The following is a 15,710-nucleotide window of genomic DNA, read 5'->3' as shown; positions in this document are numbered from 1 at the left end:
CACGACCATTACATAATGGTTTACAATACAAATATGTTACAACAAAATAAGTTTCTTGAATGCAGTTTTTACATAATATCATACAAGCATGGACTCCAAATCTCGTCCTTATTTAAGTATGCGACAACGGAAGCTCTTAATAATCACCTGAGAATAAACATGCTTAAAACGTCAACAAAAATGTTGGTGAGTTATAGGTTTAACCTATATATATCAAATCATAATAATAGACCACAAGATTTCATATTTCAATACACATCCCATACATAGAGATAAAAATCATTCATATGGTGAACACCTGGTAACCGACATTAACAAGATGCATATATAAGAATATCCCCATCATTCCGGGACACCCTTCGGATATGATATAAATTTCGAAGTACTAAAGCATCCGGTACTTTGGATGGGGTTTGTTAGACCCAATAGATCTATCTTTAGAGTTCGCGTCAATTAGGGTGTCTGTTCCCTAATTCTTAGATTACCAGACTTAATAAAAAGGGGCATATTCGATTTCGATAATTCAACCATAGAATGTAGTTTCACGTACTTGTGTCTATTTTGTAAATCATTTATAAAACCTGCATGTATTCTCATCCCAAAAATATTAGATTTTAAAAGTGGGACTATAACTCACTTTCACAGATTTTTACTTCGTCGGGAAGTAACACTTGGCCACTGGTTGATTCACGAACCTATAACAATATATACATATATATCAAAGTATGTTCAAAATATATTTACAACACTTTTAATATATTTTGATGTTTTAAGTTTATTAAGTCAGCTGTCCTCGTTAGTAACCTACAACTAGTTGTCCACAGTTAGATGTACATAAATAAATCGATAAATATTATCTTGAATCAATCCACGACCCAGTGTATACGTATCTCAGTATTGATCACAACTCAAACTATATATATTTTGGAATCAACCTCAACCCTGTATAGCTAACTCCAACATTCACATATAGAGTGTCTATGGTTGTTCCGAAATATATATAGATGTGTCGACATGATAGGTCGAAACATTGTATACGTGTCTATGGTATCTCAAGATTACATAATATACAATACAAGTTGATTAAGTTATGGCTGAAATAGATTTGTTACCAATTTTCACGTAGCTAAAATGAGAAAAATTATCCAATCTTGTTTTACCCATAACTTCTTCATTTTAAATCCGTTTTGAGTGAATCAAATTTATTATGGTTTCATATTGAACTCTATTTTATGAATCTAAACAGAAAAAGTATAGGTTTATAGTCGGAAAAATAAGTTACAAGTTGTTTTTGTAAAGGTAGTCATTTCAGTCGAAAGAACGACGTCTAGATGACCATTTTAGAAAACATACTTCCACTTTGAGTTTAACCATAATTTTTGGATATAGTTTCATGTTCATAATAAAAATTATTTTCTCAGAATAACAACTTTTAAATCAAAGTTTATCATAGTTTTTAATTAACTAACCCAAAACAGCCCGCGGTGTTACTACGACGGCGTAAATCCAGTTTTACGGTGTTTTTCGTGTTTCCAGGTTTTAAATCATTAAGTTAGCATATCATATAGATATAGAACATGTGTTTAGTTGATTTTAAAAGTCAAGTTAGAAGGATTAACTTTTGTTTGCGAACAAGTTTAGAATTAACTAAACTATGTTCTAGTGATTACAAGTTTAAACCTTCGAATAAGATAGCTTTATATGTATGAATCGAATGATGTTATGAACATCATTACTACCTTAAGTTCCTTGGATAAACCTACTGGAAAAGAGAAAAATGGATCTAGCTTCAACGGATCCTTGGATGGCTCGAAGTTCTTGAAGCAGAATCATGACACGAAAACAAGTTCAAGTAAGATCATCACTTGAAATAAGATTGTTATAGTTATAGAAATTGAACCAAAGTTTGAATATAATTATTACCTTGTATTAGAATGATAACCTACTGTAAGAAACAAAGATTTCTTGAGGTTGGATGATCACCTTACAAGATTGGAAGTGAGCTAGCAAACTTGAAAGTATTCTTGATTTTATGTAACTAGAACTTGTAGAATATATGAAGAACACTTAGAACTTGAAGATAGAACTTGAGAGAGATCAATTAGATGAAGAAAATTGAAGAATGAAAGTGTTTGTAGGTGTTTTTGGTCGTTGGTGTATGGATTAGATATAAAGGATATGTAATTTTGTTTTCATGTAAATAAGTCATGAATGATTACTCATATTTTTGTAATTTTATGAGATATTTCATGCTAGTTGCCAAATGATGGTTCCCATATGTGTTAGGTGACTCACATGGGCTGCTAAGAGCTGATCATTGGAGTGTATATACCAATAGTACATACATCTAAAAGCTGTGTATTGTACGAGTACGAATACGGGTGCATACGAGTAGATTTGTTGATGAAACTGAACGAGGATGTAATTGTAAGCATTTTTGTTAAGTAGAAGTATTTTGATAAGTGTATTGAAGTCTTTCAAAAGTGTATAAATACATATTAAAACACTACATGTATATACATTTTAGCTGAGTCGTTAAGTCATCGTTAGTCGTTACATGTAAGTGTTGTTTTGAAACCTTTAGGTTAACGATCTTGTTAAATGTTGTTAACCCAATGTTTATAATATCAAATGATATTTTAAATTATTATATTATCATGATATTATCATGTATGAATATCTCTTAATATGATATATATACATTAAATGTCTTTACAACGATAATCGTTACATATATGTCTCGTTTAAAAATCATTAAGTTAGTAGTCTTGTTTTTACATATGTAGTTCATTGTTAATATACTTAATGATATGTTTACTTATCATAGTATCATGTTAACTATATATATATATATATATATATATATATATATATATATATATATATATATATATATATATATATATATATATATATATATATATCCATATATATGTCATCATATAGTTTTTACAAGTTTTAACGTTCGTGAATCACCGGTCAACTTGGGTGGTCAATTGTCTATATGAAACATATTTCAATTAATCAAGTCTTAACAAGTTTGATTGCTTAACATGTTGGAAACATTTAATCATGTAAATATCAATCTCAATTAATATATATAAACATGGAAAAGTTCGGGTCACTACAGCGTGTGCTTGGCTCAAACCATGCCTGATCAGTTCCCATTTATTTCATCCCTCGCAATACGTAGCCTCGACTCCGGTGTTTATAGTGAAGTCGACGATAATCAAGCTATTTTCTTGGTTGACAGATTGTCTTATGGTTTAAGTGAAAACTTTCTTAGGTATGCCATCTAATTATGAAATTCCCTTTGTTCATATCTTATGGATAATGATCTAATGATCACACCTTCTTAACTCTATAAATTATCAAGACAAATCATATGTCCAAGGCATTTTCTTGAACTTAATTAGGAATTTTCAGTGGAAGGTGTTTTACCTGGCATCGAGGTGAGACTTGAATTCCTGATGTCCGAGCTTTACCTGCTATGAGGGAACCAATATATCCGTTCACAGTGGGGTCCCTCGTTTAAAAAAAATGATATGGCCCATTAAGATGTAGTAAGAGAGTCATGATAGATGATAATGATTAATATTAATTTTTTTAATAGCATGTAACTTCTCATTTTGTGAAAAAAAAAAAATTATGAATTATATTGTATGTAGCAATTCTCAGTTATTAAAATGGAAGTTGAAAATCACATGAGAATATACATACATATTCCATATATTACAAATTACATACTTACATTATTATTATTGTTGTTATAGAATATACGGAGTATAATAGAATAGATATAAGTACTTTTTAAACTATTGTGAACATTGGTTTCTTTGTGACATCAGGTACCCGAATGATACTTATGACCGAATATGGTTTCCCTATCCAGCCCAGAGCGGTACCAACAAGGTGACAAAGGATGCATATATGAATATTGATGTGACGACTACACCCAGTAACCCCCCTGTACAAGTTTTTGAAAATGCAATCACAGTTCCAAACACATCGCTAGCTATTGTGTTTGCCAATATTAGTGCTTATTATCCCCCGGCCTACTTAATTATGTACTTCTCAGATGTTACAAGTATTGATCAAAACAGATCCTTCAATATTTACGAAAACGAAAATAGTATGCCCGGGCAACTCGTAATTTCACCTCCTTATATGAAAGTCGAGGAACGCCACATTTATAATCTCTCAGTCACATCCGACACATATCTTTCGTTATCTGCTACCTCTGATTCTGATCTTCCCCCGATCATAAATGCCATAGAGTTTTATACAATTAGTGATGTTCTAACTGATGGCACTCATAGCAACGATGGTATGTACGTTTAATTTTGAACTATTGTTCCTTTTTATAATTTATTGAATATATGGATTTAAAGCCATTACGTTCTGTGAGTGTCAATCAAATTTTTAATTAAGCACATGTTTATGCTATATTTAATAACGTGGTAGTGAGATGTCTCTGTTAGCGAGAGGTCAGGAGTTCGACTCCCGTGGGTGCAGCATTGCACACAAGGTTGCCCTTTTTCCCCTTTACCCTTGAATTCCACCCAAGGGTGCCTTCCGCACATCACGTTGCGGGGGCAGTGGGGGAGGGTGGTTTTACCGCTCATGCCCTCGGATTGTGCCGGGTTTCCTCATGGGCAGTAGTTGGGGGCGGATTATGCAACTGCGGGAGATGAACGCGTGGGTGGTTAAGTCCCCGTGTGTGATCCTATACCGTTGTTCAAAAAAATGCTATATTTACCGTGTTTTACCAAAAAAAGAAAAGAAATCTTCATGCTTATTACATGTTTGGCACATAGAGGAATAGTTTCAAATGGTAATTAAGCTTGTTGTTATTTTAAAACAGTGGAAGCTTTAGCTTTGTTACAAAGCACATTTGATGTGTTACAAGAATGGAGTGGTGATCCTTGCCTCCCCTTTCCATATTCGTGGGACTGGCTCAATTGCAGTGATGATGCTATGCCTCGCGTAACTGCTTTGTAAATTATCTAAGCTTCGATCTCTTTGTTTCGTATTACTAGTACAATTAATACGCCCTCCAATATAATAATCTGAGTACCAATTTTATTGTTGCAGGAATCTTGATAGCTTCAATCTTACGGGTTCATTTCCTGATATTAGCTCCATGGATGCTCTTGAGATAATGTGAGTCTGCTGTACGCTGGCTAACCTGATTAATCATTAACCGTTTTCAAATCTTTCTCTGGCAACCACAAGATTTAAATGCAAAACTTTAACCCAAAAGGGTAGCTTGGGGTTGAGACTTGAAAATCTCTTATTAAGACCCAAGTTCAATCCCCTTAAATATATCTTGATGTCTTGCATTAAAAAAGGAAAAAACTCTTAGAAGAATAACATCATAGTTTATTATTTCAGTGATTTACAGAATAACAGTTTGAGTGGCACGATTCCTAGCTTTCTTGGGACCATGCCTAGTCTCCAACGATTGTAAGTTTATTCTGTGTGCCGCAAATTTAATACAGTACATAGTAGTAATACATATTACATAAGACATACGAGTAATACATAATACATAATTATTTATGAAAAGAAGAAATATTCTGATGCCTTAACTACTCTTTTTAATCGATCTCCTGAACACATATTCACTCGTAGACTTGAAACTTTTTTTAGAGGCGAAAAATAAAACATGAATTACTACTGTAGAGGAATATTCAAATGAGACCAATTTTTAAGTTGAGATTCAAGGGACCAATCAGATTGCGACACGTTGCGCGATAATCACATGTGATTGGAAAAAAAAATTCAAAAAATTTTTTTTTTTCGAAAAAAATAAAATTTCAAATTTTTTTTTTTCGAAATTTTTTTTTTCAATTTTTTTTCAATCACATGTGATTAAATTTGACATGCAGTAAATCACATGTGATTGTGCATGCCAATCACATGTGATTATCGCATGTCAAATCCAATCACATGTGATTGAAAAAAAAAATTCAGTAAAATGACGAATAATGACAAATTTCACTAAATTTGTGCTAAAACCTTCAAACACCAAGTTTTTGATCAAAACTTGATCAAATCACCGAATTAATGTCTAAAATTTTGAAGATACGATCACGAAACGCTAACAAACTTGATCAAATCACCGAATTAAAGTATGTTTCCGGTTGAAATTTTTTTAAAAAAATTGTAATTTTTTTAATCACATGTGATTGAGTTCCACAATCACATGTGATTGGGTTTTACAATCACATGTGATTGGATTTGACATGCTAAATTTTTAAAAAAAAATTTCTTAAAAAAAAAATTTTGGAAATATTTTTTTTTTTTAAATTTCAAAAAAAAAAATTTAACTTTTTTTTTTTTCCAATCACATGTGATTGTCGCGCCACATGTCGCGCTCTGATTGGTCCATTGAATTTCAAGCAAATTTTTGGTTTCAAGGGAATACAACTCTACTACTGTAATTTTTTTGTAGGGTGACTAAGGTATACTTTCTTTTACTCTTACATATAAGAAATATTACAGTACTCCCAACCATGACATGATTTTATCTATCAAGGAGTGTCAGATTAGCGCCATATTAATGAATAACATATCAATACCATTCATGACACCTTCGTCACAAATTGAACCAATTACATTAATTAAATAATACAAAATACAATGTATAAGTATTGATGCAACTGGTTAAAGATACTATATCAATTTCACCGTCATTCTCGCCAGGGCCGGTCTCGAAAATTTAAATGCCCAACAAAGCGAAAAAGGCCCAAATGCCCTAATGAATAATATAAGTTATTTAAAAAAAAAAAAAACCATTAGTTATAAAACTATTAAATTAAGATCACTATATTGCTTTTTTTCTTTTTGGGCCCGTAGTTCTTTAAATTCTTTGGGCCTTAAGTGATATGGTTCAACAATTTACAAGCACAATACCTGGTTCCTTTTTTAGGCTCCTAAAAGATATGAGCCCTGTGCAAATGTACACATTGTACATGCATCGGGTCGGGCCTGACACCATCGAATATGCTATACCATGATTGAAGCAACTTTGATGTTCATTATCAAAATGTTTATTTGATTGTTATAACTTCTATTTTGTAGGAATTTGGCGGATAACATGTTTAGTGGATCAATACCCAGTTCATTATCAGATAACAATAACTTGACGTTAGAGTAAGCCTCTTTTTTTTATCTTTCCGTTCAAGCTTCTCGGTGACTGTTTTGACCATTTTTCCTGGCTAATCGGGTTATCTAGTGGCCGTTTTGATCATTTTCATGGCCATCCAAACGTATGTTATTGAGGTTTGAACTTGTGATCTCTTGTAAAATATAAGGATCTCAACAACTATTAATTTGAACACAGAGTAAGCTTGATTTATAAATTGTTAACCGAGTTAATTTTATTGAGAACTTGGAAAGTCATATGACGACCCGGAAATTTCCGACCAAATTTAAACTTTAATCTTTATATTATTCCGACACGATAAGCAAAGTTTGTTAAGTTAAATCTCAAGAATTTTAAACTGTGTTCATACATTCATTATAACCTCGACCAAATTCCGACGATTCACGAACCGTTATATATAAATAGATATGTATATGTATATATATATTATAACTTGAGAATATTAATAAAGTATTAAACGTATAATACCTTACACGAACGTATTTGTTTCAATATGATTTTCGACAAAATTAAAAAAATATATTAAATGATTGAATTATCAGAAATATTGAATTATGATTACAAGTCTCTGTTGAGAGTTCCACTATGATTTGAGAAAATCTATTCCTCTTAACGATATTCAGAATAATTTGTAAAGCTATTTATAAATAAAAACAAAAAGTGTCATTTACGAAAGTTAGACAAAAGTTAGTGGAGAATTGGTTTCCATAATATTCTACTAATTTAGTTTCAAAAGTACAAAAAACGTTTTCAGTTTAAAAAGAACTTTATTATTAAAACGTATATATCTTTTATAAATATCTAGAACCACTTTTGACAACTCATTACTTAACCAGTATGATAAAGATAACGATATTTATATTTTATTTTATTAAATATATATAACGATTTAAATTAATATTATATATACTTATACGCATATTATACGTATATAGTTTTATACTTTTACTATACTTTAACTTTACCTTTACTTTACTTTTATTTTACTTTAACTTTAATAATTCATACTTTTATAATTCACTTTAATAATTCATACTTTAATAATTCACTTTAATAATTCACTTTAATAATTCATACTTTAATAATTCACTTTAATAATTTACTTTAATAATTCATACTTTAATAATTCACTTTAATAATTCATACTTTAATAATTCACTTTAATAATTCATACTTTAATAATTCACTTTAATAATTCATACTTTAATAATTCACTTTAATAATTCATACTTTAATAATTCACTTTAATAATTCAAAAATTTATTATAAATAGAATTCAATAGGTTTCATTATTTCATAGAAACTTGAAAATATATTTCTCTAAACTCTCTCAATCGAATTACATATATATATTTTCTTTGTATTATTTCAAGATATTATTAGTATACATAAAATATTACGACGGAGTGCTGTCCGAGTGATTTCAAAATAGTTTTTTTGAATGAGTCAAAGCTAAGGAAATTATGGGTTATAGATATGGAGGTGATGGGTATGGTTCATGGGTATGCTCGTGAGGTCAATCTAGTGTTTATCATCTCCGTTGCATCTACGTACTTTCCTGCAATATTGAATCTCAATATTGATACGTTCGTGAATCCGAGTCCAACCTTGCACTTGTTAAATGACGTTATATGTATTTTTACTACGAAATACAGTATTGTGAGTTTCATTTGCTCCTTTTTTAATTGCTTTTGCAATATATATTTTTGGGCTGAGAATACATGCGCTGTTTTATAAATGTTTTACGAAATAAGCACAAGTACTAAAACTAATTCTACGTGGGTTTAAACCAGAAATATACCCTTAGCTTGGTAACATTAAACTACTTGTCTATGTACGGTAGGCGCGAATCCTAAAGATAGATCTATTGGGCCTGACAAACCCCATCCTGACTATGGGATGCTTTAGTACTTCGAGATTATTTTAAACACACCTGATCTGGTGTACTTCAGAGGGTAAAACATGAACGTTAAGGCTTGTTACCGGGTGCCTACAACTTATAGAATACTTGTATACACTTGCGAGTGTACATATATTTATAAACGGAAATCTTGTGGTCTATTAATATATTGAAATGATTGTTATGATAAACCTATGAACTCACCAACCTTTTGGTTGACACTTTAAAGCATGTTTATTCTCAGGTAATAAAGAAATCTTCCGCTGTGCATTATCTCATTTTAAGGATATTACTTGGAGTCATTCATGGCATATTTTGAAAGACGTTGCATTCGAGTCATTGAGTTCATCAAGATTATTATTAAGTCAATTATAGTTGGATGTATTATGAAATGGTGTGCATGCCGTCAACTTTCGTTGTAAAGAAAGTTTGTCTTTTAAAAACGAATGCAATGTTTGTAAAATGTATCATATAGAGGTGAAATACCTTGCGATGTAATCAACAATTGTGAATCGTTTATAATGTATATGAACGGGTCCTTTCAGTTGGTATCAGAGCGGTGGTCTTAGCGAACCAGGTCTGCATTAGTGTGTCTAACTGATAGTCGTTAGGATGCATTAGTAAGTCTGGACTTCGACCGTGTCTGCATGTCAAAAGTTTTGCTCATCATTTTTGTCGGAAATTATCTGCTTATCATTCTTAGTCTAGACACATCTTATTGCATTGATTGTATGAATAGTGTATAGATGTCACACCCCCTAAAATGGACCAGGGGTAATTATGACCAATCATATCATAACACAGTTGTATAAACGAGAACGACTCTATATGAGACTTTTTAAATAAAACCTTTGTTAATAAAACAGCGGAAGCAGTAATACATGTTTACATTATTATTAAAACGTAAAATAAATGTTTATGAACTAAAATATAATATGCGATGTGGACTCCATGCAAGCATCAAATCTATCATCACAAAGTTGCAAACAGCTAGCTCAATCATCACCTGAGACAAAACATGCTTAAAGTGTCAACCAAAAAGGTTGAGTGAAATTCACAGGTTTATAAATAATATCCAAAGATTTAGACTACAAGATTTAGTTTAAAGTTGATTGATATAGAAATATCAATCTAAAAGTGTTGCTGCATTTTGTAATATCGCTACTAAACAAGTTTACCCTATGACACCTTGAACTGTCAGTGTCGTGGAATCATTATTATGTAACCAAAGACCAACGGTCGAATGGTTAGAGACGTTACTCTCAATAGGCCTATTCACAATAATTAAGTTTGCATTTAAACGTAGCAATTAACGATATTACGGTAGGGATTTAGCATGAATCAAAGCATGACATCATAGTTAACAATTTAGTACTTGTGTCTAAGCATAAAACAGTTATAAAGCAAGCATGTGTCTCACCCCAAAAGTTATAAAACAGTTATGAAACAGTAAAAAGTGGGGCTATGAAGTTCACCTTAGTAGCACAAAAGAGTATTCCACGAAAGAATTGAACGGAAGGACGTGACCGAGATCTCAACCTAGAGATAGAACGTATGATCAGACATTTCCTAACAGACAATAGTATATAGTACTATATTGATAGTAATGGATCACTAAAGAATTTCCATTTTCGGAAGGTTACTATTTATGGAAAGTTTCCACTTATAGTAATTTTCCAATTTTAGAAAGTTCGGGTTAATCTTTAGCAAGACGTTGTATAACTTTACTTAAACTTCGTTGCTATCAAATAAGTCAGGAATGACCAGATGTAACCGGGGGCCCAGGACTCTTGACCAGAATCTAAGTCATGGCATTCGAGATCCACAAGCTTACCCATAAATGGCAACCTAGACATCATTCACTTACGACCGTGAGTAGTGATGAAGTTCACATGAATTGTACATTATATTTGATTAACCTTCACTTTAGGTTTATATGTTATTATATGTGTTATATTATATTTATTAATGTATTAACAATTTGATTATCTTATATTATATACTATAAGTTATTATTATTAAATTAGTATAGTTATAAAATAAGTATTTATTAATAATGTATTGTTATTAACTTACATTATAAGCATTATACTTTATTATATAGTATACTTAGTTATTAACCGTAAGTTATAATAATAATAATATTAATTTAGTATATGTAATATACTTATGTTAATCGAAAATCATACTAATATATGTTAATTCGAATATTAATTCATTAAATATTATATTTATAATTTTTATAAACTTAGTTAATTATAAAATTCAGTAGGATATTTTATAAAAATAATTTTATCAAGTTTTTATATTTATTTCCCACTTTTCTTTATATATATACTCGGTTTATATTAATCAAATTTAATTAGGTAATAAATATTAAATCGACCTAAATAAATAATTTTATATTTTTTACAGGTTCTATATTATGTAAAAATGTTATATAAATTATTCAATCAAATTTTATATCAAAATATTATTTATTTAATGTTTTCTAATTATTTAACCATTGTAATCGGCCTATAATTAAATAAATAGGAAAAATAATTTAAAATTAATTTTTATATATTTTTTTAAAGTATCTAGTGATGCTACTAATCATATAAAAATTTTATAAAAATATTTTATACACGTTTGTATTTATTTTGTATTTTCTTTATTATTTCTCTCGGTTTAGAATAATGCAAAAGTAAATTCTTTTTAAATAATAATCGTCCCATTTATTTGATTTTTATAATTTTCACTTGTTTATAAAAGTATAATATCTCAAAAAAAAAATTATAATTATTTTTATTACTGTTTAATATTTTATTACGAATTTTATATTGTTTTTATGTTTAAATACTACATAATTCGTATTTAATTATAAATAATATTCCATAAATTATCAAAATTATTTTTATACATAATAATACTTATAATACTAATTATAACATGTAAAAATAATTTATATATATTAAATTCGAATTTTTAAAGAATATACAAAAAAATAAAAGCAATTCGATAAAAAAATATAGAAAATACCTCAAGTACTTTCCCAAGTTTGTGAGAGAGTTTTTCCAAAGATTTGATACAAGTTTTTATGAAATGGAAGTGGGTATTTATAGGAAAAAAATGGTTGGTGAAAAGAAAAAATATAAATAAAATAAAGGTGCCAATTTTGACAAAAAATAAAAACATGTTAAAAATGTTTTTAATAATTTTTTGTTTTTGAAAATATTTAGTCAAAATTCATGGGCTCATTATTTAATTTATAAAAAAAATTTCTTTTTTTATAAGCTAAAAATATATATATAATGATTAAAATAACTTATCATTTAATTAATAATTATGTTTCATATAGTTTTAAATATAATACGCATTAATATTAATATTAACTAAAGTTATTTTATATAATTAGTGTAAACTTTAGTTAACAAAAAGTGTCGACTAAAAATAAATATTTGATCAATGTCAAATTTAATTATATATTACGTATGGATAACAACCCTATAGTCAAATTAGTCAATTCAGGTATAAAAATATGAGGGTTGTTATAGTACCTACCCGTTAAAAGAAATTTCGTCCCGAAATTTATTTGTTGCCATTAATCGGTGTTGTTCGTACATAGACGAGGATATTTATGTTTTATTTGGTTTTCACGTTCTCAGGTATGCTCGGGGCCTTGCGTGAATTCTAACAGATAGAATATTGTTCTGTTTCAAGAATTAAAATCATACAAACTATAATTTCTACAAGTTCTTCTACGAAGTGCATTTTATTATAAATGCGGAGATCATTCAAAATGATGATGTTATACAAGTCATTTCAGTAAATTGGATATATAAAATGTGTTATGAATAATATCGAGCTCATTTAAACCTTGAGCGTTTATGCCACCACGCTAGGGTAGACAAAATAGAGAGGAGTTCATGAAAATCATAGTCGTGAAATTTGATAGAGATTGTCATTCTTTATAACAAGAATGATGAATATGAGTTGAAAATATTGTTTTATCAACATTGGGTAATATGGATAAAACGATTCGATTATAGGAAGAGTATAAATAAAGTTATCTTAAAAGTTTGAAATAAGGAAATATCAGTTTGCCTTAACTTTTGACATAATTAAAGGTGATTTCCGGAATTCAAGGGATTTAAAGGAAATCTTTATAATCTGTATAAGATTTGATTCTCCGGTAATTAAGGAAATTAAAATTGCCTTGATTGTTGTGTCTAGAATTTTGCTATAAATTAGCTTCTTCTGTTTCATTATCTTCACCACTTCTATACTTTCTTTCTCGATTCATACTTCCAAAGATTGTGAAAATGCTCCATCCAGTTCTTATCCTGGATATTTTTCTGACTATCGTTTCTGTCATTCTTCTTTTTCATTTACCCCCAGAGGAATCTGTTTACTTCTATAATTACCCTGGGGTTATAGTGTTTTTAATTCTCCCGTGTCTTTATGTTGCTATACGCATTGATATACACGGTTTGTAATTTCCGTGTTATTATCGGGCTTTATATTTTCCCTTATATGTCGGAGCTTTATGCTTTTGTTTCTTCTTCCCGACTTCAAGTCAAGCGAATAATGGTCTAGAACTCGTAGGTATGAAGTTTCGAATGATCATAATTTATAAAGTAGAAAGGAAAGGTAATAGCACGATTTGATTTGTCAAATTACCAGAATATTCGGAAAAGACCGAATCATCAAGAAAAATATTTTCTTGATATGTTTAGAGGTTAAATAGAATGTAAGAGTCGTGTAACATGGCGAATGGTGATTTATACAGTCTATGAATCATCATCTTCTATTAAAAATTTAGCATGACTTACTGTAATATAATCACGTTGGCCTGACGTCATTATATTATACTAACTCATGCTTCAATTCCCAACACTTCTTCAAATCATTCATAATTTAAACTTGAATTTTACAGAATATAGAAACTAATACAGTTTCCTTTATGATGTGATAAAGATATCGCAAAGAGATAATTAATTGCGGACAAGAATCGTTATGATGATATCATCAGAAATATAGAGGATATTTATGATGATATTTTGGAATTTCTAAATTCAAAAGTTGATGAAGAAATTTTTTTCGCAAGCTTTTAACATGACTTCGGAGCAAGATATTCTCTAAAGAATTCATCGGATCCAGAATTACCTGGATTCTTTGAATATAGGGTTTGGTCCCTGTATTTGTCCTTGGTCTCCTCCATGGTTAGCTCAATCCGTTTTTCAGTTCCAAATTTTCTTTTGAGCTTTTCCAACGTACCATTCTTTATTATAAAACTTTTGGCCATTGAGACCATCTACAATTTTGCTATTTCCTCTGCATTTAATGCAGCCATATTTGAATCATTGGTTATCAATCCGAGATGGTTTCAAGAAATTTCGTTTTTAGATGATTAAACGCTGATTGTAATCGTCAACGGATCTAATGGTTGATGAATAGGCGTTGTTGATTTCAAAAGAAATGAACGATAATTTCGGTGGTGTGATGTGATAATTCATCATAGAATACGAATGAATATAATTCATGAATGTAGTGATTTTTTTAGAAGGATAACACCTGATAAAGCTTTACTTGGATTCTGATATGTCAAAATTAGAATAGATAATTGAATTTGTATGAAGATGGTTGTTCTTTTTAGTGAACAGATACATATATCTTGTGGATGTACAGTTACTGATTATTTAATCAGAATTTGTAGAATGTACGGTGTAACATATTAATGTGAAATCTAAATATTTCTCAGGTATTACCTACCCGTTAAAATATTTTCACAATTAACAGTTTGTACAAAACAATTACAATCTTTATGAAGATATACGTTCATATATGTATTCTTCAGATAGGTTTAATGAGTAATATAATATTAAACTCATTTAATTTGCTGTTGAAACGAGAGTAAATAATCTCCAAAATCTTAGAGATTTCATAATTGTCGCGAAATATTTCGCTAATGAAGTTATGATTCAATAGTTCATCGTTCATTGTTATAGATATACCTTGGTGTATGATGTTGGTGCTCGTGTAATCTTTGTGAAATTCACAAGACACGAATAATGTTTTTCTAAAAAGTTTCGAGTATATCAAAAATGGAAGTATACAATCAATCTTGTATTTGAGTAATACACTTGGTTTATTATGAAACGGAGTTTATTGTGTTGAAGCAGTGATTAACGATTGTTAAGTCGTTAACAAAGGATATACATCATAGCATATTGTGATATGAATTAACCAAGTAGTACATACTAGTTAAGATTCACACGTAATAGCTTAGTACGAAAAGATTTATTATTGTTCCAATCCATATATATAAAGTATACATATATAGTTCTTCAGGAAGAATGAGTCAATACATCTTAACTCATTATTACTAATATTCCTTGGTATCTATGGGGCGTATGATGTTGATGTTCGAGGTACTGAGTGTGATGTTGAGGCGTGGGATGCGGATGTTGTTGTTGGTAAAACTGATGCTGTTGGTGGTGATGCTAATGGTACTGGTTATGCTGCTGGTGCTGCTACTGGTGTTCGTAGGTTTCGCACCATATTCTCCAGAGCCACCACTCGAGCGCGAAGCTCGTTGACTTCTTCTATTATTCCGGGATGATTGGCGGTTCGGACAAGTGGATGAATAAGATCTAT

The 15,710-nt window shown here is 30.0% G+C and overlaps 1 protein-coding gene across 1 annotated transcript; it reads left to right on the top strand.

Annotated features, from left to right (window-relative positions):
* The first annotated feature begins 3,149 nt into the window (after positions 1-3,149).
* On the top strand, positions 3,150-5,028 carry LOC139902283 (uncharacterized protein At1g24485-like). The gene is made up of 3 exons (XM_071884923.1): positions 3,150-3,286; positions 3,849-4,327; positions 4,865-5,028. The coding sequence occupies exons 1-3, from the start codon at positions 3,150-3,152 to the stop codon at positions 4,999-5,001; spliced, it is 753 nt and encodes a 250-aa protein (XP_071741024.1). The 3' UTR covers positions 5,002-5,028.
* Positions 5,029-15,710: the final 10,682 nt, after the last annotated feature.

The sequence above is a fragment of the Rutidosis leptorrhynchoides genome, chromosome 3 (assembly GCF_046630445.1).
Source record: "Rutidosis leptorrhynchoides isolate AG116_Rl617_1_P2 chromosome 3, CSIRO_AGI_Rlap_v1, whole genome shotgun sequence".
In the NCBI taxonomy this organism is placed as follows: Eukaryota; Viridiplantae; Streptophyta; class Magnoliopsida; order Asterales; family Asteraceae; genus Rutidosis; species Rutidosis leptorrhynchoides.
This window is presented reverse-complemented; position numbering and strand designations above follow the sequence as displayed.